Below are 26,613 nucleotides of genomic sequence, written 5' to 3' on the forward strand. Positions count from 1 at the left end.
TTATTTGCATTCTTTCTCCCATTTTGTTTTTACTATCCTTGGCCCAATTTGGAAAATGTCATACAGTTTTCTCTATTTTTATCCTACTATATATACAGCCTTATAAAATACCTCAGATATTTTGTGGAGTGAAGGATGGTGCAGATGTATGAATCCACAATGACTAGCTTCTTTTGAATGATGGGAGGCACGTGAGGGAGGGTTTCTCAGGGAGCCTGCAAGTGGACCTCTGGGCTTCCTGCCAGCCCTGCTTGTGAGGATGCGCCAACTGACCATGTCCCACTCCTTTGGCCTGTTCGCCCGCAGAACCGTTCAGCGCCTCCGTCTGGGTGATGATGTTTGTGATGCTGCTCATTGTGTCCGCCATCGCTGTTTTTGTCTTCGAGTACTTCAGTCCTGTTGGATACAACAGAAACTTAGCCAAAGGGAAAGGTGAGACCCCCTCTCATAAGTATGACCCAAAGTTGATGCTGTTTAATTTATGTCCCACAAAGGTTTCTGATTCAGAACACATTGCCCTGTATTGTCTTGCTATCCCATGATATGAATGGAGCTGGGTCACCAGTATGACTCATAATTCCATACAATTGTGGATTGCTTGCTCCAACTGAAAAGGGGATCAAACGAAATGAAACATTTTCATCCTGTTATCATGTGGAACCTGTACTTGTTAGGTGGAAACTACTGACAATTTGTCGAGAGAGCAGATTTGAAGAAGTCTTTCTGGCAATTAACTTTTAAAATCTGTGTCAAAAGAAATGTTAAGATTGCAGTGAATCTCGCCTTCAGTCTATGCAGAGAAAATGGCTTTTATAGAACCTAGCTTAAGAACATTCTCCAGGGATCCCTGGGTGGCGCAGCGGTTTGGCGCCTGCCTTTGGCCCGGGGCGTGATCCTGGAGACCCCGGATCGAATCCCACATCAGGCTCCCTGCATGGAGCCTGCTTCTCCCTCTGCCTGTGTCTCTGCCTCTCTCTCTCTGTGACTATCATGAATAAATAAATAAAAATCTTTAAAAAAAAAAAAAAAAAAAGAACATTCTCCAGACTACTGAATCACGCTTGTGTTCATTTGATGATAAAAATAATTATAAAGTGGTACTTTCCCCCAAAGAATTACATTTTCCTCTTGGCAGTGCCTGACCTTAGTGCATTATACTTGATAAAACTGCCATCAGGAGATAGTAAATTGCATTGGGTGACACTCATTGGCTATAGCTTATTAAGAGGCTCCTATGCAAAACTAATATTCATGTTATAGACATAAACACATTACATCACTCTGAGTGAATGTTCCTCCGTGCACAACAAGTCCTAAGTGGATGGCTCCAAAGGCTGCTGCCAGGACCAAATCTCTTTCCCAAAACATGACTTAAGTTGGTAGAAGACAGCAGGCCTTTCATAACAGTCATGCAAAATCAAGGCACTTGAATTTGCCACGTACTGTTTTCACTTGGAAGATTCAGAATTGGAAACAGCCAGCAGGTCATGGCAATCTGTTAGGAACTTAGTTTTAAAGAAAGCCTCCCACTTCTTCACCATTGAAAAGTGGTGGTTACTACGTAAACCATCTCCCATCAACCAAACACAGTGAAAATGCTGTAAATAATCATTTTGTGTTAAAATGGGAGAATTTTCAGCCTCCACTAAGAGGGTCATGTAACCAACCTATAAGGAGCTCCCAACAGAGTGGGACCTGAGATGGTATTCTGTGAGTGACCATACCTCAGTGTTCACATTTATGGAGTTTGTGCTGTTTGTGAATTCATGCATTTCTTTAATGAGTATTTACTGAGTGAGTACAATGGGCCAGGCACTGTGCTAGTGCAGGGGGACAACATGGTAGGTTGGATAGAGACTTGCTGACCCCCAGAGAGCTGAGGATTTAGTTGTGAAGACCACATGTGAACACATACATCTATACATTTATTTACACAATAAATCTCAAGGAAAAGGGGAATAGAAACCAAAGTGAAGTGATGAGGGAGGGGGCCATTACTTTAGATGAGATGACCAATCAGGGAAGAACTTTTGGAAGACATGACATTTGAGCTGAGATCTGAAGGATGAGACATCAAGTGAAAAACAGAAGGAAAAGCATTTCACACAGAGGGAACAGCAAATGCAAAGGCCTTGTCAGGGAATCAATCTTGATGGAACAGAAAAGATGTCAATGAGTAAGGTGGGCAGTGATACAAGATGAAGGGAAGAGGTGGGACGAAACATATGCAATGTGGGAAGGTCACATCACTAGGGCTGCTCTGTCAGGACAACAGGATGGGCAAGTAGCAGTGGATGGAGCGAGTTAGTTAGGTGTTAGTTTTCTATTAAGAGGGTGTCAGTTTTCTGAGAGAAAGGATTACGGTGGTTTGGACTTGGCTGGAGATAAGTAGATAAATCAGGGATATATCTTGGGAGACAAAAAAAAAAAAAAAAGATCCAGAGGCTATCACATGCAGTCGTTCCTCCTTTGGCTGAAGCGCACACTTCAAAGACTATCATAAAGCAAGGAATCTAGCACGCCAACTCCCCGGCCCAACCATTACCTCAAGGCTTTTTGTTTCCTGCTCATCTGCTTGTGGAAGCTCTCCAGAAATGATAGTGACTTGTCTGTTGGTGTAATATGGTTTTCTTTTACATTTCACTGAACTTTATGGGGAAGATTTTTATGTACAGCTCAATTATAGGATCCATGAATCGGGAATTCCCAAAAGTCTTGGACAGAACCCCCGCAAGTGCCTATTTCTGATTCCCAAACAGCTGTCACTTCTGATCAACATGTGTCCCTAATAAAACTAAATAGTTCATACAGTTAACTGGATTGACTCTAATTATTTTTTTTTTTCCTAAGAGTTCTTGGCATCTTGGGAATAAGCCCAGAAGATTATAAAACTAGGCAAGGAGAGACAGAAGAGTTTGAGACTGAGCATAACAGAATTAATTGCCTTCCCTTTAATGTGCTGTACGGGGATATTATAAATATTGCTGTAGCCAGAGTTTGGCCTCCAACATGTAGAAAGCTTGCTTTTCCCAGGCTCCCTGCCCAGAACTTCATACCTTCCATCAGTGATTCACTTCTGCCATTTTATTTATTGTCTGCTCTGCTTGCGTTGCCAGCTGAAGTCTGAGTAGATCATTTATTCATATCTTCATTTACTTAGATGACATAAAAATTAACCTTCTGTTAAAGGAAGACCTCTTTCCCATGAAATGAGGGCATAAATTGAATTTTTTTTCCCCTTGTGCAAAACAGATGCAAAAGCCCTAACGTGTGCGTTTTGCAGAGTGCATACTCCCCACCCCAATAAACGGTGCCATGTTGTCCTGCCTCTTAAGAGGCTACAAGGAACATTTAAGAATCTTAAAAGGGACCCGTGGCTGTTGCAAGGATACACAGAAGGAGAAAAAGTGCTGTGATAGCAGAGCTCATTTTCCATGACCTGCAATTAAATGTCTTCCATCTGCAACGTGATGGAAGAATTAAGCTCTGTTGTCCTGTCTTTTGATGTCTCCATTTGTGGAGGGTTTTAGTTTGGCTTCATTACTATATTGTGCACTCTCTGCATCTGAGTTTGAACGAGAGCAATTGCTAGGGACCGTCGGATTAGAGGCCCACACATCAGTCCCACTACACGGTCTTTACCCGGCAGCGGCAGTGCAGCCGATGAGAACTGAAGCAGCGCCCCCCCACTCCCCCCCTCACACACACATATTTTCATAAAGGCTTGTTACGTTTATTAAGGTGATTGGTTCCCCCAAATGGAATTGAATCCAAATTCAAAACCGGCCCTAATGCGACTTCTCATCCAGACCCACATTTTGCATGGCCATTTGTTCTTCCTTTCTTGCTTATTTTTTATGTCCCCTTCTTTTCAGAAACGTGGCAAAAATCCAGCCAGATAGAAATGTGGGAAGAATGCTTGTTTTTTAAAGACCAAGGGAGCGGTGGTGGCTCTGGTTCTGGGCAATGATGGGGGTATAAGCACAAGAGACGGTTCTGTGTTCTGGCAGCTGGCGGGGCTGCGGGAGGCTGCCAAGTAGCCCTTAGGAGAAAATGCTGAGAATGCCCTTTCTGTTATTTGCAGCACCCCACGGGCCTTCTTTTACGATTGGAAAAGCTATATGGCTTCTCTGGGGCCTGGTGTTCAATAACTCCGTGCCTGTCCAGAACCCCAAAGGGACCACCAGCAAGATCATGGTGTCCGTGTGGGCCTTCTTTGCCGTCATATTCCTGGCCAGCTACACAGCCAATCTAGCTGCTTTCATGATCCAGGAGGAATTTGTGGACCAAGTAACCGGCCTCAGTGACAAAAAGGTAAGGTCACCTTGCTTTCCTCGATGCCAAGGAGTAGATCTTAAATGCTCTCTCCTCAGCAGAGCACCACACGGATTCCTATCATCCAAACCCACCGACTCTAAAAACACAAAGCCAGAGGGGTTTTGGTTTTTCTCCTAACTTGAGTTGATACATTTCTAAGAATTTTAGAAACAGAACCTTAAGCTTGGCCCTCCAAGTTCTAAAAGATTCCAGATCCAATGTGGAAGCATAGTTTCCCCAAGTGGTCATTTCTCTTATTTATAGGATCATGAGTGTGATGCTTACCAAGGCACTGTGACTCATGTTAGAGCCCTGGCTGGAGCTCTCCCTACAAGAGAGTGTGTGATGTTGCAGAAGATCCATGAGCCTAGACGAGGAGAAAGGGTGAAGTGGGGTGCTCTAGGCTGTAGCTACCTCCCCGTTCTCTGGCCTTGGTTGAGTCTCTAATAGACTCCATGCCTTGGATTTCTCACCTATGACATGAAAAAAGTTGTCTCTAAGGCCTACCCAGAGACAAAACTTGCAGCTCCTCTTTACCCAGGTAGTAGCCAGGCAGCCCCACTACCTACATTTCCGACTCACCTGAAATTTCCTCAGGGGACACAGAAGGAGCAGAGAGGCTTTTCATTCGCCACCAGCTCCATTGACACACACATCTCCAGCCCTCCCCCATGGGGCTGTGCATCCCCTATCAATAAGGTGGCAGGAATCACACCTGCTGTCTCCCTTCTCCGCTCGAGTGTCGCGAGGGGTGCAGGATGTGAGTGGCTATTCAGAAAGCTACACGGAGGAAGAAAGGATGTAAACTGGGTGCATCCTCCCATTGAAATTTTAAGTTCAGGAAACAAATCCTGACTTGCTAAGCTCAGCAGTGTGGGGATTGCCACACGGCAAAGATTGTCCGTCTCGTGCGTGTGGCTAATCGTCTCTCTTTATAAAATCTCACCAGCGTGTCTTGCTGACATAAGTCTACGTATATTCTTTTGGCATTCATCAACAAACTGCTGAATAGAAAATCAACCATGAAAAGCCCTAACAGCTTATCTGTGACATATGCTGGGCTTGAAAGGGGTACAGAGAAGGCCTGTCATCAGAGAGATGATGAGGGGCGGGGGCTAGTGGTTGGCCTCTCTCTGTCGGCTTCCCATTGCAGCTTGAGTAAATGCCACTCTGCTTCCCGTGGTCACAGAGCCCTGAATTATCAGTTCTCTCCCTCTTGCTCACAAGCTGCATCCCCCACCACCATCATGTCCCTTCAGTAGCCCAAGCATCTTTCCACCACAGTGATCTTGCACTTGTTACATCCTCTGCCTGGAATATTTTTTTCCCCATTATTCATGGCTGGCTTCTCCATGACTTTCAAGTCTTAGGGAAATATATGACCTCTTGGGAGAGGTCCTCCCATCCACTGTGGCGAACTTCACAGCCTGAGCTCCTACTCCCGTGAAACTCCAATTCTAGTTGGAAGAAACAGACAATATGCAAGTAAACATAAATGGGGAAGAACATTCCAGGCAGGAACAAGTGTTATAAAGGAGATAAGACTGATGAGGTTAAAGGTGGCTGGGGAAGGGGCTGACAAGGAGAATGCTCAGGATAGAGTTATCTGGCACTTAGTAGGTGCTCAGGACACGCTTGTGTGCTGAGTGAGAAATGCGTGCCATGTAGGACACGGTAGGCACCCTATCTGGCTCTCCTGGCCTCCCCACTCCAGTTCTCTGTGCACATCCCATTTCTGCTGACAGAGGCTCCTACCAGGGATCTTCCCAGGGTGCTTACCTTGGGGCCCTAGAACAGTGAACACCTGGATATTTGAGTACCCCCAACCCCTTACCTGTAACCACCCCCAGTGTGAGAGCACAAGACCCCAGCCGCACTGTTGCTTCCAGGCGGGGCAAACTCAGAGTGGGGTTAACCCCCTGAGGCTCCCCGCGGGATCAGGTGGAGACAGAGACTTGGCCCCAAATCACAGCTTCGGCTGGCTTCCTCTCCTACCTCCACCCCCTTCCTGATTTCTCTGGGAGCCCTAACTTACTAAGTCATGTTCGCCCAACCCTTGGCTTAGGTTGGCTTCTAAAGCATGTGGCCACTGAGACAGCAGATCAAGTCAGGAAGGCTGTGTCCCTGTCCCCTCTACCAGGTACTGGCTGTGTGGTGCTCTTATGGTCACAGAACCTGGCCGTGCCTCCTCGTTCCTCCCTGTCCATCTGGGAGAAGAGGTAGGAGTGGGCGTGAGAGGAGACAGCAATCGTGAATGTGCCTTGTAGCCTATGAAATCCCCCACGGCCACAAAGTGGGGGTCCATGACTCCCATCACCCTGCGGGAGCAAAAGATAGTTCCTCGAAGAAGCAGCAGGAGCTCCAGCAGAAGCAATGGGGACCATGTCCTCAGTGGAGGGCTTTTCAAGAAAGTAGTTGTCAGGATCCCTGGGTGGCGCAGCAGTTTGGTGCCTGCCTTTGGCCCAGGACGCGATCCTGGAGACCTGGGATCGAATCCCACATTGGGCTCCCGGTGCATGGAGCCTGCTTGTCCCTCTGCCTATGTCTCTGTCTCTCTCTCTCTCTCTGTGTGACTATCATAAGTAAATAAAAATTAAAAGAAAAAAACATAGAGCTTTAAAAAACAAAACAAAACAAAAAAAACTAAAAAAAAAAAAAAAAAAGAAAGTAGTTGGCAACCTGTTTTGCTTCTTGTTGCTATTTTCCAAGGCAAGGGCGGAAAAAGAAATCCCTTGTTCCGTAGTTTTGAGTCTAAGGAACATGACCGCTTGTGGGAAAACTAATTAGAACCACTAATAGTTTGACTGACCTTCTCTGAGTTGGAGACAACTAGGAACAGATACCACATCCTCACGGGACGCAGCTCAGCTTCCAAGCTGGGAGCATTAGTGGCAAGCAGATAGCTCTTTTAATTAAATGTTTGATACAATTAGGTAAACAGAAAAATTCTTGGAGTAAATAAGCTAAGTGATCCCAGAAGATTAATAGCGGATACACCAAGAAAGTCTGCAAAATGAAAAAAAAATCTATATTGAATGAATTCATTTTAATACTGTACACAGTGGGCTTTTTTTGTTTTTTTGTTTTGTTTTGTTTTTCACTTTCTTCATATTTTTTTCTTTTTAATCATGATTACCTGTATAACAACTCAGGTTTATGATGCTTTTAAAGCATTTTGCAGTCTTAGTGCTTGCTGGGAAAAGCACCTTTGAAGCCCACGGTGAGCTCAGATGAGCCTGGGCTTCAATTATAAATAGATTCATGGGTAGATCTTCCCCTAGGAGTTACTAAAGGAAAGTTGAAATGTTGGTGTGGAAGCTTTCCAACGTGTCGGCGATCACTAGGGTAGATGAGCTCCAGCTCTGGGAGGCAGATTAATGTAGTGGGAAGAGCAATGTTGTATTCAGGGTCAGATGAACCTGCGTTCAGATCTTGACCTTGCCATAAAATGGTCATGTGGCCTTCAGTATGTCAGTATCCCCAAGGCTTCATTTCCTAATAAGAGTGGGGGCGGGTATTAATACCTTTCTGGCAAGGTTGATATGAGGCTTAAAATAATCCTCACACAGTGCCTGGCACAGGGTAGATAATCCTGTTATAAGTGCTTCTTCCTCCACCTCCTCTTGCTCCCCTCCTCCACTGCCCCTTCCCCTCCTCTTCATCACCCACCTCCTCCGCATTATCAGCCTCACTGTATGATAAGCTGTTCCTCACTTCTGGGGTCTAAAGTGTCACTGCACTCATTGGCCTTGGTGACAATGGGATAATTGGGGAACATCCATTGGTAGAGGAGCCCACGAGTGTGTCCCCATGGAGCTGTGCCATCTCTGAGCGCTGTGCTTCTACTGCCGAGGGGTCACTGGCTAAATAGAGGCCTCTGAGCCTCTCCTCCTTCCTCAGGGCCATGGTTGTTTGATGCTGACCTCCAGAAGCTTGCAGCAGTTCAACAGTGGGAGAAGACTGTACTTGAAATACAGCGCTTTAGGGGCCAATGCCCCTTATTTATAGCCACAGAGGACAGATTTTTTTTTTATAAATTTATTTTTTATTGGTGTTCAATTTGCCAACATATAGAATAACACCCAGTGCTCATCCCGTCAAGTGCCCACCTCAGTGTCCGGCACCCAGGAGGACAGATATTTTTAATGAATGTATACTTAGGATGTGTCAGAGGAAGGCAGAAATGTCCTGGTCAATTGCCATGTTTTCCCTAAACATTTTCCCCATATTTTGCATCTCTACTTCCTCCAAACTGAAGGGCTTGCCATGTCTTATGCTCTTGGATGACTTTCAGACCTGTTCACTTAGTGAATGGCAAAAAAAATGTTAGAAAATAATCTCCTAGTCCTTTGTTTTCCAGTTAGAAGGAAACTGGCTCCATTGTTTGGCTAACATCACTTTGGGTGACAACAGGTGACAAGGTGATATGTATCAAGAATATGGGATACCAGGTATTCTTTCAAGCACTGCATGCAAAAGCAATCCTCCACTTATGGATGGAGAAACTGAGGCTCGGAGAGGTTAAGTAGTTGCCCCAAATGACTCAGTTTCCAAGGGGCTGATGAGAAGCTGCAGTGTCTAAGCACAAGACCAGGTGAAGCCAGTTAACATGACGAGTGAGGGGAGCCTTGAAGGAGAGAGAAACCCCAGGGAGTTCTCCAGACCCTGGGCATCATGATGACATTGCTCTGTGGTCTTGCTGACCGTGGACACCTCTGCAGCACCCCTTCCTTTGCCAGAGCCCACCGTTGTTCCTCCCTGTTTGCACACAGAACTCTCTGGGAGAAAGTTGCACTAGAAAACATTCCTATAAGCTGCATGGAATATGCCCTCAGTGGGAGGCCCCAGGATTTAAGAGATGAGCCATGCTTGCCCCTACCTATTTTCCACACTGTATGTCCTGGCTTTTTAGTGAGCCATGAAATTATTTTAAGGATCATGACTATTTAAAAAAATAAATAGACCGTAGCGGATGACATCAGAGTATATCACATGTGCTCTGTGAAAGAAAGAGTGCTCTGCAGTGGCACACGTGTGCATGTGTGTGTGGACAGGGTGGACGTGAAGACATGTCCTGGTCCATGGGACAAGTACTGAGAGTCGTGCTTCTAGAAGTCTGACAGTCTTTACCCCGGCAGGAAAGGTTCTTGGGTCTCAGTGCTGGGCTGAATTGTGTGTGTGGGGAGGGTATAGTCAAGGCCGGAGGAGTGTGGAGATTCATCATTGAGGCTAAATATCCATCTCTGTCACTGTGCAAACCAGAGGTAGAGGTGAAAGGAAATCTAAAGAGCTACGTGGCTCCTCTGCAGCAGATGGGGAGTGAAGTGGAAGGCATTTGGTCAAATGGGCCATCTCGCATGCCTCTGGAGATTAGAGCAGCTGCTGTAACACCTAGATTTATGAACAACACCATTACCTCTGTCCCCAAAGCAGGTGGCTGCTGTGCCATCGAGCGGGGGCTGGTGCCTCCTCCTCTTTTCGTGATGAGTTGAGGCACTGCCTGCCAGAGTGAGTGCAAAGAGCATCTTGCTGTTCATTTGCATGTGTACACACACGCACACACACATGCACACACATTCTTGCAGTGCAAGGCACCAGAAGGAGGATCTCATTTGGACAATGTATGGCCACTTCCCCCAAATGCAGTGGTGGTTGCTTATTACATGGCAGCATGCCTAATTTAGGGGACACGATTTTCTTTTTTTCAAGATTTTATTTATTTATTCATGAGAGATCCTAAATAGGTCTGAACCTTGATTTCTTCATCTGTAAAATGGAGCCTCTGAGATTAGCTACCTGACAGGTTCATCGTGAGGATGAAATGATCTAGCAAGTGATCTAGCAAATCTGGCCCCACGCAAGTCCTCAAAAAGTGCTACTCATTATTATAATTACTTTATACTTCCAGAATTTCGTATTTCATGGAAAAAATGAAGCCCCTTTCTTTGGCCCACTCTGATAGTAAAAATAAAAAGTAATAATAATTTTTATGTTTGAGTGCTTACTCTGTTCCAGGTACTATTTTAATTACTTGAAAAAGTTTTAGCAGTTTTAGAACTTCCCATTGACCCTACAAAGGAAGTACTGGTATGTTTTCCACTGTAGAGACAGAAAATAAATGGAGGCAGTGTGAAGTGCCTTCTCTAAGATCCCACAGTTTATTAATGGTAGAATCTGACTTTTAACCTTTGAACCTAAGCTCACACTTGAACTTATTGCCCTGTGCTGACTCTAGATTTTAATTGTATGTCTGAGACTCAGACCTAGTACTCTTTTTTTCCCTTAAGGCTTTATTTATTTATTTGAGAGAGAGAACAAATGGGGTGAGGGGCAGAGGGAGAAGCAGACTCTCAACTGAGCAGTGAGCCTGATACAGGGCTCGATCCCAGGACCCAGGGATCATGACTTGAGCCAAAGGCAGATGCTTAACCAACTGAACCACCCAGGCACCTCAGTAGACCTAGAATTCTTGACTTTTAATCTGGTTGAGTTTCTCCAAACACTGAAGTTGTGAACAAACCATGTCAGTCAATGAGGAAAGACAAGCAGAGTATGGACATCCAACTTTTTTGAGGCATGAGAGCTGTACAAGACATGGGCATCCTCAGGAAGCTAATGGTTGGGAAGAATTTCAGCTCAAGAAATGTTCATGGAGCATGCCATTATGCCTAGAATATATTAGGGCTCCCCCATAAGTATTGTATGCATGGAGAATGAGTGAATGGCAAACATACAGTCATTGTAGGGGAGGAAAGATAATTTTCCCTCTACTCTTTTAGGTTCTTGGGTTAATCTAGACAGATTGACAGGAGAGAAACAAACAAGTTTAATAATATGGATCCTTTCTGTAGACATGAGACATACCCAGGAAAACCAAGTAACTCCCTGAAATGGCCTAAGCCACCAGCTTAAACACCACCTCCAGCTAACCACAGAAGAGAATTGTTGGGAGCTGGGGTGGAGAGGCCAGGTTGTCAGGAAAAGCATAGTAAACTAGGGTGAGATTCATGAAGATTGAAGTTGGTGCCTTCAAAAGTGATAAGAGTTTCTAGAGTTTTAGTCATATTCCTTTTCCAGGTGCTGAGAGGAAGATATCCCTATAAGTAGAGCTTTCCCTTCTCAGTATAAATGTCTCTTACGAAAGGGTTAACATCTGCTCTTCAGAGCTTCTCCTGTCTCTGCTGTTTCTTAAAAATAACCAGCCTAAGAGGATGCTTATGCCAAAGAGGCATATTTTGGGATGACATGTTCGGTTGCTCTTCATCATTTCCTGGGGGAGGTGATGGTAATTGTCAATGGGATTCAGAGAAGGGAGGGATTGGTGAGGAAAACAGGAAATTTCATCAGAAGGTAGATAAACAAACTGAGTTAAAGTAATATCTTAATTCCAGCTTAGTGTTTCCCGAGCATGGCCCATGTGCCAACCACAAGGCTAGTGTCTAGAATGGGGCCAGAAAAATCAATCCAACAAAAATCTCTTGCACACCCAGCCAGGCCCTGTGCTAGATACTGGGGGACAGATGGGAGCAAGGCAGACATTGTTTCCAAACTCCTAGAGCTCACAGGCCAGTAGCAGGTGTGATTAAATAAAAAAAAAAAAAAAAAAAAAAAGGAAGCATAGAAATGAATGATTTTTCATCTGTCCTGTGCTAGGGCATGCGGCGTATGTTTAACTCCTGACACAAGACAGAATGGTGGCTGACTTCTCCTCCTTTTCTCTCTCTGTCTCTGTCCTGTCTCTCCATCTGTCTGTCTGTCTCTCTCCAGTTTCAGAGACCTCACGACTATTCCCCACCTTTCCGATTTGGCACGGTGCCTAATGGCAGTACGGAGAGAAACATTCGTAATAACTACCCCTACATGCATCAGTACATGACCAAATTCAATCAGAAGGGAGTGGAGGATGCCTTGGTCAGCTTGAAAACAGGGTAAGGATGATGGGATTTGTTTGGTTGTTTTTTTTTGGTTTTTTTTTGTTTTGTTTTGTTTTGTTTTGTTTTCCCCTCGCAGGCCTGCCAGCCCATAAACCTCACAGAAAATGACTCTCTGCATGCCTTGGTGCTTATCTGCCCTCACCACTGTATTTTCTGGAAAGCAGCTGTGGTTAAGATTGAACCCCAGTTGAGGGCTGCTTTTGTGAACCTGATGAGCATCATAGGCTTCCTTCTGAGCTGTGTTAAGGAAAAGCAAATCCAGGACACTTTGAAATGCAGAGAACCAGAGGGGTTTCTTAGACTGATAAAGAACTTGGCCCAACTCCATGGGATATGTTAGCCACAGAGAAAGATCTAAAGAGTTTGTTAGCTTATTTAAAGTTCTGCAAACAAAGCACTGTAGATTTTTATCTGATTTTAGGTAGGAGTTTTTGGGGTACAGCTTTGTGTGGAAGCCAGTAGCATACCATCGATGAAGGAGAAAGGAAATAGGGAGAGAAAAGCAATGTGAACTTGGCCTCTGTAATGCTGCTGCTAATGTTCCTGGTGGTACAGAGCGTGCACACTAGAAATAAGGAGCTGTCATGAAAAGACCTCACAGAGGCCAGTTTAGGATGTGAAGCTGGAGTGTGCTTCTCCTCCCCCTGCTGCTATTGTTTCCGACTTTGGGCAGATACCTCATTGTTCTCAGCCTCGTCTGTAAGATGGAAATCATAATGGGACCTTCAGAATGTCGGGGACATGCGAAGTGCATTTTGGGGAAGGTGCCATCAAAAACAATTCTGTTTTAAATGAAGGAGGGCAGTTTTGCTTATCTAGAAAATGAATTTCCATGGGCCATGTCAGTCATCAGGGATTTTTGAACTCGGAGACATGACTGTCATGGGTTAGCCTGTAGCTTCATCCACAGCCTCTCCCTCTCGGCTGTTCTGCAGGCCCACTGGGGCCCCTCCGTGGTGTCTGGGAGGGCAGATGGGCCCCGCCTAAACCCTCAGCCCCGTCTCTGCATGATTCCTGGGATCTCTGGCTGGTAGCATTTTGTCCCTTCTGTCTCTGTGGAATCTCTTTGGGACCTCAGCAGGGGTTTGAGAAGCAGAGAGAGAGAGAGCGCCAGTCACTTATCCCAGACTCATTCTGCTCATTCTGGCCCCGGGGTGATTTTTAAAAATGTTTTATTAAAGCATAATGGGGATACAGAGAAGAGACACATATGAAGTATAGTGCTTGATGACTGTAAAAACGGACCATCCAGGTCAATTCCCAAGATGTAGCCAGGCCCCAGAAACCCCAGCACACCCTTTTCCCAGTGGCCCGCCTCACTTCTAAAGCTGAGGATGCTTTTGGCCTGTTATTCTAACATGTAAATGAAATCACACCAGACATTTTTTCTGTCCATCTTCTAGCTTGCAGGTCTGTTTGTGACATCATTGCATGTCATTCTAGGTCATTCTAGGTCTTCCATTCTCATTGCTGCATGATGTTTCATGATGGGGTCACCCCTCTCTTCTAATCTTGGTAAACATCAGGGTAGTGTCCCTTTCGGGGCCATGGCGAGTAGGGCCTCTAGGCGTACTCTCACCACATCTCTGGTTGCATGAGTGAGCACGCCGCTCTCGGTATATACCTAAGACAGGAATTGCCAAGCTATAGGTTACATGTATGTTCGATTCTAACAGATACCAGAAAATTCTGATGACTTTCCAGCTGAGCCCCAGGTATGGGTTCTGTTTGTTTGTTTCTGCCATGGTCTTTTCATCAACACGTCCTATCACTTCGGACAGACCGTGAACGCAAACGTAGATGAAAATGGTTAGAAACAACCAGCGAAGCTTCGCTCGCCTCCTCTCTATCCATCTGTCACCCAGGGCACAAACTGCATTTTCTTTCTTTTTCCATTTTTTAAAAAACAATACGAACAAAACGGAGTAGAGGAATGGAAACAGTTCCTGGCCATAAATTGTACAAATTGCTTTTTGGAAGCCCTGTAATAATTATGACATCCATCCCAGCAAACTTGGGCAGATGGCGAGTGTACCCTATACTCAGTCTTCCATGTGGGGGACGTTTTGTGCTGTTACATTAAACTCAGAGCTAGAGGGGCTATGAGTCTTTTTTAAAGAAATAACTCTGCATGCCCATAAGGGTGAAGGCTTAACCATGATCATTCCAGAAGGTTCAGTTTTGGTGGAGTTGAGGTTGGGAAAACCACTCACTACAAGTTTAATGAGCAGCTTAGTTAATTATTTAAATTAGTTAAATTAAATTGTGAATAGAGAACACATTTACATAATACAAAATCAAAAAGTATTGTATAAAAAGCTAAACAGTGAAGAAACTTCCTCCCACACTGTTTCTCTTCTGCCGAATGCTCCCCACAGTGACCACATTTCCTGAGTGTCCTTGTGTCCCTCCAGATCAATCAATGCGTAATTAAAAGCCTTTTGCAGTTCCTTTTTTTTTTTTTTTGAAAACATTCATTATTTTTTCTTCTATGGGTCTATTGGTCTTTTTCTTATTAATTTATGTATTGGAGAAATAAGCCCTTTGTTGGTGGTGCAGTTACAAATGGTGTTCCCAGCTTTCTTATCTTTTGAGCTTCCAGATGGTTTTTTTTTTTTCATGCTGATTTTTATTATTATTTTTTTTTTACAGTCAAATTTATCAATCTTTTTTTAAGGCTTCTGGATTGTGAGTCGTAATTTAAAAGTTCATCTCCACTCTGAAGGCAGAAAGTTACTTTCTTGGTGTTTTCTTCTATTCTGATTACATTTTTCATGTTTTGACTTCCTCTTGGTGTAGATAGCATGAGCTATGACTACAGCCCCTCAAGTGATCTCAAGTGAAAATGAGAAGCTAAATGCCACCATAGAATTGCTCTCAAGATCCACCCAACTCTGTGTGGGTCATCTCTGCTTCTATTCCTCCTCCTCCAAGACTTCTGTCCTTTACGTGTCTGCTTAACTTCTGATCTTTTCTGTCCCTCTCATATCTCATTTCCTTTTTAAATTTTTCATCATGAAATAAGTTATTTTAATTTATGATGTATAGTATGAAATAATTTTACAAGAGTAAATATCATGGGGATATAGTGTTGAAGGAATAATAATAACAAAACGAACTCATGTACCCACCACCTGGCTTTAAAAATGTAGTCATTCCCCTCCTTCACCAAAGCATCTCTGGAAGGTTCTATCCCTCTGGAAGATAGAGATGCCTTGTGTGCCCCTGAATTGTTAAACTTGAGGGCATTCCCTATATGGGGCTCTCAGCACCCTAAAATCCAGTGAGCTCTGACTTAGAAAACCAGAGCATAGTTCAGCTGTTGGGTCCTGCCTATGTGCACACAGGTCTGTGACATCTGCTGCTCAGTGAAGACGTGGGCATATACACCAGGGTCAATGGATGTGGAGGCTCCCTTATACAGCCTGGAAAAGCCTGGAACACAACAGAGGCCTTGGATTATGGTTAAGAGTTCCAGCTTGGTCTCAGCCTGGGTTCTGTCATTAGCCAGCCATGGCCTTGGGCTAATCATGTCATGTCTCAGAGTCTCCGTTTCCCATCTAAAAAGTTAAAACGCTGAATTCTTAGATCTCTGAAATGGTCCTGATACTCTCTTGTTTGGGTTGAACGCTTGAGTACTTAATTTAGAACTTTCCAAAAATACAAAATCTAGACAAGCCACGTATATAAATGCTGTCAGTTGTGCAGAAAGGATGTAGAATAAGTCTCCAAGGCTGGGGGGGTCTCTACGCGTGACCAGTGAACCAACTCTACCCGAGTCACATGGTTACGTGTTCAATGCAAGTTTCTGGGCCTGACATAGGACCTTCTCTCATGGTGCTAGAGCCTGAGAGCCTGCATTTTAACAAGCACCAGGTGATCCTGACACATGCTGAATTTTGAGAAGTACTGTTCTGAAGGAGTAAGTTCCATAAACACGTTTTATTGAGACAACATAAGAAAAGTAGACCAATCAATATAACCATGTAGCTTATCTCTGGGATTCATAATGGCTCTAAAAGCATAGGTAGGGAGAAACTTGAAACTAAATTGAGTTTCATTGTTTATCAAAACTTAAGATAAATGGAGAGAAACCATTCCAGAGGTTATCAGGCGAATCAATGAGAAAACAAGATTTGACGTGCGAACGTCGATAGGAATAGGTCTGTTGTGACATGTGGGGCTCTCCAGAACCAAAGGCGGATAAGTGGTTTGTGATCGCAGGTTTCTAGAACAGGATTTCCCAGAGGGTGGCCTGAGTAATGAGTCAGTAGGGGTGCTAATAAAAAGGTAGATTCCTGAGCCCCACCAAGCCTGCAGAATCCAGATCTCCAGGGGCAGGCCCGGGGAACCTGCATGCTTCAGCAAGCTCCTCAGGTGATTCTGACGTGCACTAATCCAATTTTGAGAACATCTGCTCTAGAAGAGGGAGCTGAAACTGAAATGAGTGGAGGCAGATTTAGATTTACAAATGCTCCGTCATCAGAAGCTGACGTTCTCCAAGCAGTTTTGGCAAGTGGGCAGAACTGCAAGCAAAGCATTTATGCCAGATTTAAATGAAACAATCAACATCCCCAGGACTCCTAAGAGCCTAATATTTCAAGACATAGTGGGATGGTTTATGTTCATTTTAACTGATGGTCATGTACGGTTATTTGTACATAAGTTTATGAAAAGTCGTGATTTCCTTTAGAAGCATCCATCTTTAGCTCTTGGCCACCTGGTCCCCTATTTATCTGATTTCATTTCCAGCCCCATGATGTTGGCAAACAGGCTGGCATCTTTTGGCTTCCCTTATATTGAGTAGTTGGAGAGAAGAATTGGGAGGCAAGGTTGCATTTTGACTGACAAGCCTTTACTGCAAGGCTCGCATTGTGCCCAGTGATGTGTCTGTAAGAATAAAATCAGGGGAGTGGTCACAGCCTCTTGCATGCCTCAGAACTGCTTTTGTGATAAAGGGTGAGCACTGAACCCCTATTCTGGAGCACAGAGTCTCCAAGCCTGTGGGATCGAGGAATCCATGTTTTTATTAGCACTTCTGGTGACTCAGATACAGGTGGTCCATGGCTTTTGAGAGGTTTGTTGGTTGAATATGTGGAAATGGTGTTCTGTCTGGAGCGGACAGGACAGGGAAGAGGAAGGGCATTTCAGGAGGAGGGCATAGCAGGAGCGGAGGCCCAGAGGGACAGTTTGGGAATGTTCAATTGGAAGTGCCTTTGAGACAGCATCATCAAATAGCCATCTCATCCCTGCATTAATTGAAACCTAACAGTTTCCAAGATGCAGTCCCAGGTGCTTCATAGGCATAATGTCATTTAATCTTCATAGCACTTTTTTTTTTTTAAGATTTATTTAAGAGAGAGCATGAGTGGGCAGGGCAGAGCAAGAGAAAATCTCAGGCAAGACTCCCTGGCAAGCGCAGAGCCCCACATGGGCCTCAATCTCAGACCCTGAGATCATGGCCTGAGTTGAGATCAAGAGTTGGATGCTTAACCAGCTGAGACATCCAGGCACCCCTCCTCCCAGCACTCTTACGAGCTAGATATCATTATCTCTCTCAAGAGTTGAAGAAGCTGAGCTTAACTAAGGCTATTTGACTAAGTAATTATATTGTTTGAATTATTAAGAATTATTATTGGGCTGGCCTCCCCACTTGGCAGTGCCAGCTTGGCAGTTGGGTGGAAGAGGTTAGAGCTCAGGGAAGAATTTAGAGACTCAAGTTATGTATTATATCTATATAAGTATATATACATATTTAATACTGCATATAACATACATCTATTTTATGCTATATATGTATCAACTGACTATCTATCTGAGAGTTGATGAGGTCACAGCATTCTCATTTCCATCCTCAAAAGAAATGGTCCAGAGACTTGGAGATTGCCGAGGCAAAGGTGGACTGGGGAGGCATAAGGATCCTCCCAGACAGTGAGCTGCTATGCAGAGTGTGTTCTTTTCAGGATGCTGTTTAAGTGGGTTTTATTTGCTATATTTTATCAGTCATGTAGAATGAAACTCAAAGGGTTCATTTTCAGCTACTGTGTTCAAGAGCACGCACAGACGTCAGGGTGAGGTGAGCCGTTCTCCTAAGTCATCTTAGGGGATGACAGCATCATCTCCAGAGAAAATCAGATGGACAGTGACCTGGTTTCTGAGATCCACCCCCACACTGCAAATAAAGCTTAGAAGTAATTGCCACCACATCACAGCATTAGGAATTTTTTTGTTCTTAATAAAAACTCAGGAAAGCACAGGCAGCTTTTTTTTGTGCATGTGTGTATGTGGTTGCAATTAATTCTTGTTAAACTGGATTACAACGATCCTAGTGGATTTTCAGGGCCACCCCATAAAGCGTTAAAAAGGGGAACAAATGGGGGAAAGTTTAGAGTGAGGTCCCAATTCTGTAAACCCAGAGATGGAGCGAGCAGGACAGAGCGATATAAAGGAAGCAAGAATGAATTACACCAAAGTGTTATCAGAGATGCTGCTAGATGATTATATGGTCTCCTTTATATCCTTGTACATGTAACAAACATTCTGCAACCAAAGTATCACTTGCAGTCATCAGGAAAGAAGTTTCTTCTGAACACAACACTTCATTTCCTCCTGGTGTCTGGTGTTCCTACAGTTTGTACACATCGGTGCGCGTGCAAATCCGTGCTGTGCATGCAAATCCGTGCTTTGCTTTTCCCAGTTGAACCTGTACTGTTCTGTTGGACTGTTTTCACATTTAACCACTGGGAGATATTTCACTGAGCGAAAGGAATATTAATTAATTTACCTGGCATTGCTCTGCATTTTCATTCTCCTTCGGCTGGCGCTGGGGGCCCCTACAAGAAATAGCTATTTTAGAGAGCTGGCTGATATTATTATTGTAGACCAATTCGCTAAGAACACCATCCTCCACCATCTCTCAGACGTCTGCACCATGAACGGTGTTGCTCTAGTCCCCTGGAAGGCGTGCTTCTGTCTGGTGGACAGCACAATCCCTGTAACTCCTCGGAGTTTCCTTCTTGCTTCGGCTACGCTGTAATTCAGAGCTCAATTTATGATCTGCTGTTAGCAGCTGTGGAGAGCTTGTGACCTGAATATCTGCTTCCTGACTCGCCCAAGGCCTTAGCCACTGTCCTACCTCTGAATTCCCTTAACTCAATCAGATGGCTTTATCCGTTTGTTTAAACCTTATTCTGTTGCAATTGTAATAAACTACCTGAATTCTTCTGGGAACCAAGCAAGGCATTTCTAACAAACAGATAACATTTATTGGGAGCTTACCTACATGCCAGGTACTGTCCTGAATTTTTTGCCTGCATTATTCAAATCTCACAGCAACCCTGTGACACAGCCACTATCATGATTTCCTATTTACAGTGGAGGAAATAGGCAGAGAGAGAGAGAGAGTAAATAGCTTGTCTGGGTCACACTTGCTCCAGAGCCCAGGCTTTGAGCCACAATTCAAAATAATAAATATGAACATTCCCGTAACATTGCACAATTAGCCTGCTTCTAATTGCCCACTATTATACAAAACCAAACCAATTTTGTTCACATTTTAACTTTAAAATGTCTTTTGTTTCCTTTGACAATCTTAATGCTGCTTTGAAAGGGGGCAATATTTCTCTTTCCATTGAAATGGGGAGAAGAAATGTAGTCAAGGACAAAACAACCCCCCCCCCCAAAAGGATATATTTTTTATATTGGGATACACATGGTTCAGAGTTTCTCCTGGAGACCATGAAGAGAGGCAGGAGCTCCCTGGAAGATTCCATCTCCCAAGGGACTGCCTCCTCTTACTGCTTCCTGAACTCACATGGAGACTTCAAATATACGATCTCATTTCATCCTGCTTTGGACTCTGCCAAATAGGCCTTCTCTCCATTTTACAGAAGAGTAAACCAAGGCTCGGGGAGCAGAGGAAACTTGCCTAAGGGTTAAGTGAGTGTCAGAGCTGGCATTCAAACTCAACCCAACATCTCTTTCTACCCATGGATGCTAACTCTCTGCAGGTGAACAATCCTGGGAGAGTTGGATGCCTTTGTCATGAGGCAGGAAGGCTCGACTGTGGCGGTTCATGCTCTTGCCCAGGCGAGGGCTGATAAACTTCAGAGCTGGGATTCAAACTGGCTCTAGCACTTTTGCCCTTAACCACTATGCTGTACTACTTCTCACTGAAAAATAAATCCTTGTAAAAAATCAAAAATACAGAAAAATAAGTACCCTTTTGACTACATCCCAATCCCAAACCACCACCAACAACAACCCTTCCACACACAACCAGGTAGGCACTATTATCTGTTTGCTAGTACATGCCATTTCTCCTAGACCTTTGTTCTATGCATCCACATGTATTGACATGTCTACATATAATAATCAATTCATTCTGTGGGATGCTATCAAACTCTATGCAGTATATCACAATTGGATGTTTAATTAATATGTTTTGACACATCTTCTGTATCTGTAGGTGTCTTTTGTCTTCATTCTCTTCTGGGAAGAATTCCATGGTCTACACACATCAGGTCTGTTTAGCCATTTCCCTTTGGGGACTGTTGGTCACATGGCTGTGATGAGTCCTCTGCACACCTCTGCAACTCATTCTCTAGGAACGATTGTGAGAAGTAGAGTTTCTGACTCAAAGTATTTATATACCTTCTTGAAAAACATTAGTCTTCTGCAGATGATTGATTGGCTTATTTTATGAGTGGACACGTGGTACAGAACATGAACTTTGGAGGGAGAAATAAGTAGCTTCATATCCTGGCTGTGATAATGACCAGCTGTGTGACCATTGGCAAATAAATAACCTCTCTGATCTTTTACCCCAACTGTACAATCCTGTCCCCTGGAATTAAATGAATTGACTTTAGGGAAAGTGCTCAGCAGTGTATCTTGACACACACTAGCATTTTATCCAATGTTGATCCTTTTTCCATTCTTTCTTTCATTTTCATGGTATTTTTTGGTATTTGGGATTCCCCACCATTGAGTTCTGGTGTGTGACAAGTTCAACAGCATCATTATCACCACCAGCAGTATCGTGTGATGCTTTAAGCTGAGCCCCCTCTGCCGAGGTCCAGCTGTGGGGCCTTGGACAAGTTAATTAACCTCTTAGACTCCAGTTTTCCTATTTACAAAATGATGCTAATTTTGGCTCCTCTGCTTAGGAGAACGTTGCAGGGTTAAATGAGATAGACAAGGAAACAACGTAGCGTCTGGCCTCTGGTAAACATTCGAGAGAAGTCTGAACGAGGAACACATTTTAAAAAAATTTTTTTTATTTATTTATGATAGTCACACAGAGAGAGAGAGAGAGGCAGAGACACAGGCAGAGGAAGAAGCAGGCTCCATGCACCGGGAGCCCGACGTGGGATTCGATCCCGGGTCTCCAGGATCGCGCCCCGGGCCAAAGGCAGGCACTAAACCACTGCGCCACCCAGGGATCCCAAGGAACACATTTCTGAACGTTCTTTATAATATGCTATGTGCCACGGAATTGGCAGTTAGCATGATCCCACCCCTTGAGGAGTGTAATCTAAGGAACTCTATATAAAAGATTTATATTCCAGAAGGAATCAATATTTTTCCAATGTCATGAGCGGTAGAGTGAAGAACAGCATATGCCTAGTGCTTTACAGCTCACCAAGCAAATTTACAGTCGTTACGTCATCCAACCAACATATAGCCGTGTGGGAGAGACTGCTTTCCTTCTGGTCAGGTGGAGAACTCAAGGCTTAGAGAAAGACACTCACCCGACGTGCCACAGCCTTGTTCCTCTGACCCCACATCCCACATGAGATGGCCCTGCAGCAGTGTCCCAAAGGCACATGCTTGGGTGAGTCATGGACCCTATCACGAAGATCCCTGGGCCTCCATTTGCTTATCTGAAGTAGTAAAAGACTGCATTGTGTGGCCTACCAACTCCTTGGACACAGCTGGTTTGGGTCCAGGGTTAAACTTAACAGAAACAAAGCAAGGGATTGGCTGTATTTTTTAAACTGTTTCTTACTTTAGAGGTTAGTAATCAATAGGTAAGGGGTACATCCCAGCTCCCTGTTTGCTCTCACATTCTCTCTCTTTCTCCATAAATCCATCTGCCCCTGATTTCTCCTTGTCTGTGTCTTTCTGTCTCCCCCTTCCTCATCTCTTTCTCTTTTTAAAATTTTACTTATTAGCGGTGTGGGGGGGAGCACCGAAGGAGAGGGAGAAACAGACTCCCTACTGAGCAGGGAGCCCAATGCAGGGCTCGATCCAAGGACCCTGAGATCATAACCTGAGCCAAAGGTAGACGCCTAACCGACTGTGCCGCCCAGGCGCCCTCCTCATCTCTTTTTCTGACTTCGTCTTTTCTCGTTCTTTCTCTGTCTTCCTGTTTTGCTCAGTGCCTCCTTCCCTCTGCTTCTCTCCCTCCCTCTCAGTCTCCATCCTTCTCTGCCTTTCTCTGTCTCACAAAACCTCTAAGAAAGTTCTCAGTGAAAAAATAAATATTAACCATGGGTCTTTTTAAAACCCTGCTCATAGTGACTATTACCAGCAGATGTGATCAATGCAAGTTAAACAGACAACAGTTAAAAGCACACAGGCTGAGACCTGTTACAGACTCAAAATATCCAGAGAGGACTTGAATCTTCCTCAGCAACTTTGAGTCTCTACACAATTTTGACCCAGGAGAATTAAACTCAGTGGAAATCGTAACCACGTAAGAAGCTCCAAATGGCAGCAGCTATAAGTTGGTAAAGCTGGTTGCGGTCCCAACACTGATTAGTGAATCAAATCCTTATAGAATTTTAAACACAAAGGAATTGATCCCAGTGAAAACGGTTTCCAGAAATGTAGGAAACAGTTTAGGCTGTGGGAGACATCAATTTAGGAATTAGATTAGCTTAATGGAGTTTGCTCTAAAAAACCCCCCAAAAAACAAACAAACAAAAATGCTTCCCTGGTGAAAATGCATCCATGTCCATATAACACTGATTTTACAGCTTGTGTTCACAGACTCAGAGTTCAAATGTGATTCCAGGACATTTTCCTAAAGCCAGTTCTAGGCCATCCTGTGCTGATGGCCAACATGGTCTCTGAGCACGCTGTCTCCTCCCCAAGCAGGCACGTCCAAAGGCTGTCATGCCTCAGTGGTCCTGTTTCTTGGGTGCAGAAACACCCTCCACCCCTCAACAGCCTGTGTCCAGGTGCTGGCTAAGGATTACACTGCCCTTGCTTCTGTGCACGGTGATGTTGTCACTGCCATGTCAGCGTCCTGAATTTGCACCTGAATCTCTACAACACTTTCACTTCCGTCTTCATCCACCCAACAGCCACCCCTGGAGAGAGATGCTATTTCCCCCTTTTACAGATGAGAAAACTGAACCTCAGAGAAGTCCCATGATGGGGCCTCCTCCACCAAGCGGGCAGAGAGGGGCCTGGGTGTGCGGACTGGCCCATATGGCTGGCTGATACCTTTCCCTTCTGTGCAAGGCTTTGATGGGACCTTAAAAAGTGCACTCAGTTATCATCAAAGAGATGTTTAATTTTCATGACACTTTAGACTCTAAAACACACACGCACCCGCACGCACGCACACACACGCCCGTGCACACTCCAGTTTCATTAATTCATCAGAACAAGTCAGTGTCTTGTTAAAGCCTTCTTGAATGTTAATGAATGAATAATTAACTTTAACTATATAATTAGCCTTAAATGTGCTGAGACCCCCAGAGAGCATCTGAAAACACGCATAAGGAGATGATGAGCTAAAACCGGAAACTTTTGATTAGGAAACGTCAAGCTGCCTGACGGTACAAGCTCCTTTCCCGAAAGGGGCCATGGCCTGCCTTGTGGAGGGGGCAGCGGATGCGCCCCCAGACCCTCTGGGGGCTGGGAGTGAACTTCCAGGCCATCACCGCAGGTCCAGCAGAGACCGGCTGAAGTAACAGGGTCACATCGACACCCCCCAGGAAGCCAGAGCAGCTCTTGAGAGCTGTCGAAAACACTGGTAGGAAACCACCAGCTGAAAGTCGTGTGGGACACGTGTGACTCCTTACGTTGCTTCTCCGCAAATTTGCAGACAGGAGATCTTATTTCCCCCTCTTGCTCTGAATTACTGTCATTTTTAATCATTTGCTTTCCTTGAGGATTGCCCATGGCAGGGAGAGAATGACACACCCTCGGCACCCCCACGAGGCCTGGCAGAGGGGACATCTTGCCACCAGCGCGGCATAGCACCAGAGGCCAGAGCAAGGCAGGGCAGGCCTTCGTTTCGAGCATCGATTCTGTTCCGGCCCTCAGGCTGAGGAGCCGAGGTGTCCTTTCATTTGTCACAAATGTTTGGAGAAGAGATGACCCCTTCTGTGCGGAGCGGAGGCAGAAAGATGGGCCTGGGTGGGTGCTTTGTCCTCATCACTGCTCTCACACCCACTCCCGGGAGCCTCGCTGGGCCCGTGGGAGCAGCTATTATTAAGCTGATGACAGTTGTGGGACATGGGCAGGAGCTGGGAAGGTGGAGACAGAGATGGTTTCCTCTTGCAAAGCAGGAGCAAGAAACACAGAGCGGAGCAGCATAACTGGCTTCCTTACCTGGGAGGCCAGCCTCCAGCTGACTGCTGGGAGCTCTGAGGCTTGCTCTCCTGCAGAGCCAGCCTTTAATCTGTGTTCCTCCAGACCGGGGGCTGCCAATTACCAGGCTGCAGCCTGATGCATCACCGTCTCCCATGACCTCAGCTCCAGTCCCCCAGATGCTTGTGGCCTAAATTGGGCTTTAGTTTCGGGTGGCTTTCCTCTTCCTTACCCTCTACCCTCACAAGGAGCTATGGCTTTCTAGGCCTAAATGTCTCCAGAAGGCAGGCGTAGGCTGTGCTGGGGGCAAGAGAAGGTTTCTGCGGGGGGTGACTCTGGCCCTTATGTGGCTGTGCACCTGCTGGGAAAGAGACAAATGAAGCTGAGCTACCCATCAAAGCTCTTTAAACCCGGCTGCTCAGCTCTCATCCTGGCTGCTGTTTCCATTACACCAGGCTTGACTTAGAGCTCTAACCACCGTCTGAATTTCATGAGCAATAGACAGAGTTGCCTTTGTTTATGCCACAAGTGTCATGGACATCGTGGTCACAGCAGTTATGTCTGCGGCCTCTAACATCAGACTGTGGAAGTCCAAATGCTGCGGTGACACCTGGAAGCTGGGTGGTGGCGTTGAGTCACCTGACCTCTTAGTGACTCAGTTTCGTTATCCGGCAGTGGGGATGGGCAGTAGCACATTCATCCTTATGCTGGTAGGAGTCAACGGGATGAGATAATGCGTGTAAAGTATCCAGGACTGGATCTGTCACAGAGGATGCGTAGAATGGTGTGGGAAACGCCATAAGCACTGCCATAAATTCCAAATTTGATTGAATGCACCCATATGTTTTGAGCATTTGTTTTGTGCCAGGCGTGGTGCACACTTACCTACCTTCTCTTTACTCCCAAAGCCCTCTGAGGGCAGAGATCGTCTGCCCTGCTTTACAGAGAGGAGACTGGGGCTCGGAAACACAGGCCCCTTGCTCCAAGACTTTGACCAACAGAGCGCACTCTTGAAGACATCAGCCAGTCTTAGTTTTTCCTTTTTAACAATGGGAACATTTTTCTTTCAATGGAGAAGAGAGCAAGTAGACCGTTTTGAGTCAGAGCGAGGAAGGAACCCAGAGCCTTGCTCTCCGAGCTTTCCCCTGCCCGCTTACAGCTCTGCTGTCCACTGGAGGAGCCACCAGCCATGCGTGACCATTTATGTCAGAATCGAAATTAATGCAATGAAATAAAATTAAAAAGTCAGTTCCCTGTTCGCACTAACCACATTTCAAGCGCATGATAGCTGTATTAGCGTAGATCTAGAGCATTTCTTTCAGCAAGCAAGCTGTACTAGACAGCGCTGTCATAGAGAGTTTGCAATACAGAACTTAGAAATAATACTGATGAGCTTCAGGCTGCTTCGTGGAGCCTCCTCCGCTCAGAGACAACATAGGAAAATAATAATAATAATAATTGTGTATCTTTCCACTGGACTCGCTTTTGTAAAGCACTGTGCAAACAAGCCCTGTCTATCAGAGGGGGCTGTGCAAGCCCCAGGATGTTTTTATTTTTTTTATTATTCTTTTAAAGATTTTATTCATGAGAGACACAGAGAGAGGAGCAGAGACACAGGCAGAGGGAGAAGCAGGTTCCCCCTGGGGAGGCAGGACTCGATCATAGGACCCTGGGATCATGACCTGAGCCAAAGGCAGATGCTCAACCATTGAGCCACCCAGGCGTCCCACCCCTGGATGTTTGTAAAATGCAGGCATCTCTGACCACTGCATTTAGACCCCAGCTCTCTAGAATCATTGATGACAGAGAGAAA

The 26,613-nt window shown here is 45.0% G+C and overlaps 1 protein-coding gene across 3 annotated transcripts in view; it reads left to right on the forward strand.

Annotated features, from left to right (window-relative positions):
• GRIN2A (glutamate ionotropic receptor NMDA type subunit 2A) overlaps positions 1-26,613 on the forward strand; it is a 545,905-nt gene that overhangs the window by 477,403 nt on the left and 41,889 nt on the right. For all 3 annotated transcript variants that reach the window (XR_005360918.1, XM_038540398.1, XM_038540400.1), the window contains 3 exons: positions 307-432; positions 4,085-4,314; positions 12,085-12,245. Coding sequence is in view for 2 of the 3 variants with exons in the window: in XM_038540398.1 (XP_038396326.1) it covers positions 307-432; positions 4,085-4,314; positions 12,085-12,245 (517 nt within the window). In the remaining variant the exon portion in view is untranslated. The remainder of the gene's footprint in view (positions 1-306; positions 433-4,084; positions 4,315-12,084; positions 12,246-26,613) is intronic.

This window comes from Canis lupus, chromosome 6 (genome assembly GCF_011100685.1).
Source record: "Canis lupus familiaris isolate Mischka breed German Shepherd chromosome 6, alternate assembly UU_Cfam_GSD_1.0, whole genome shotgun sequence".
In the NCBI taxonomy this organism is placed as follows: domain Eukaryota; kingdom Metazoa; phylum Chordata; class Mammalia; order Carnivora; family Canidae; genus Canis; species Canis lupus.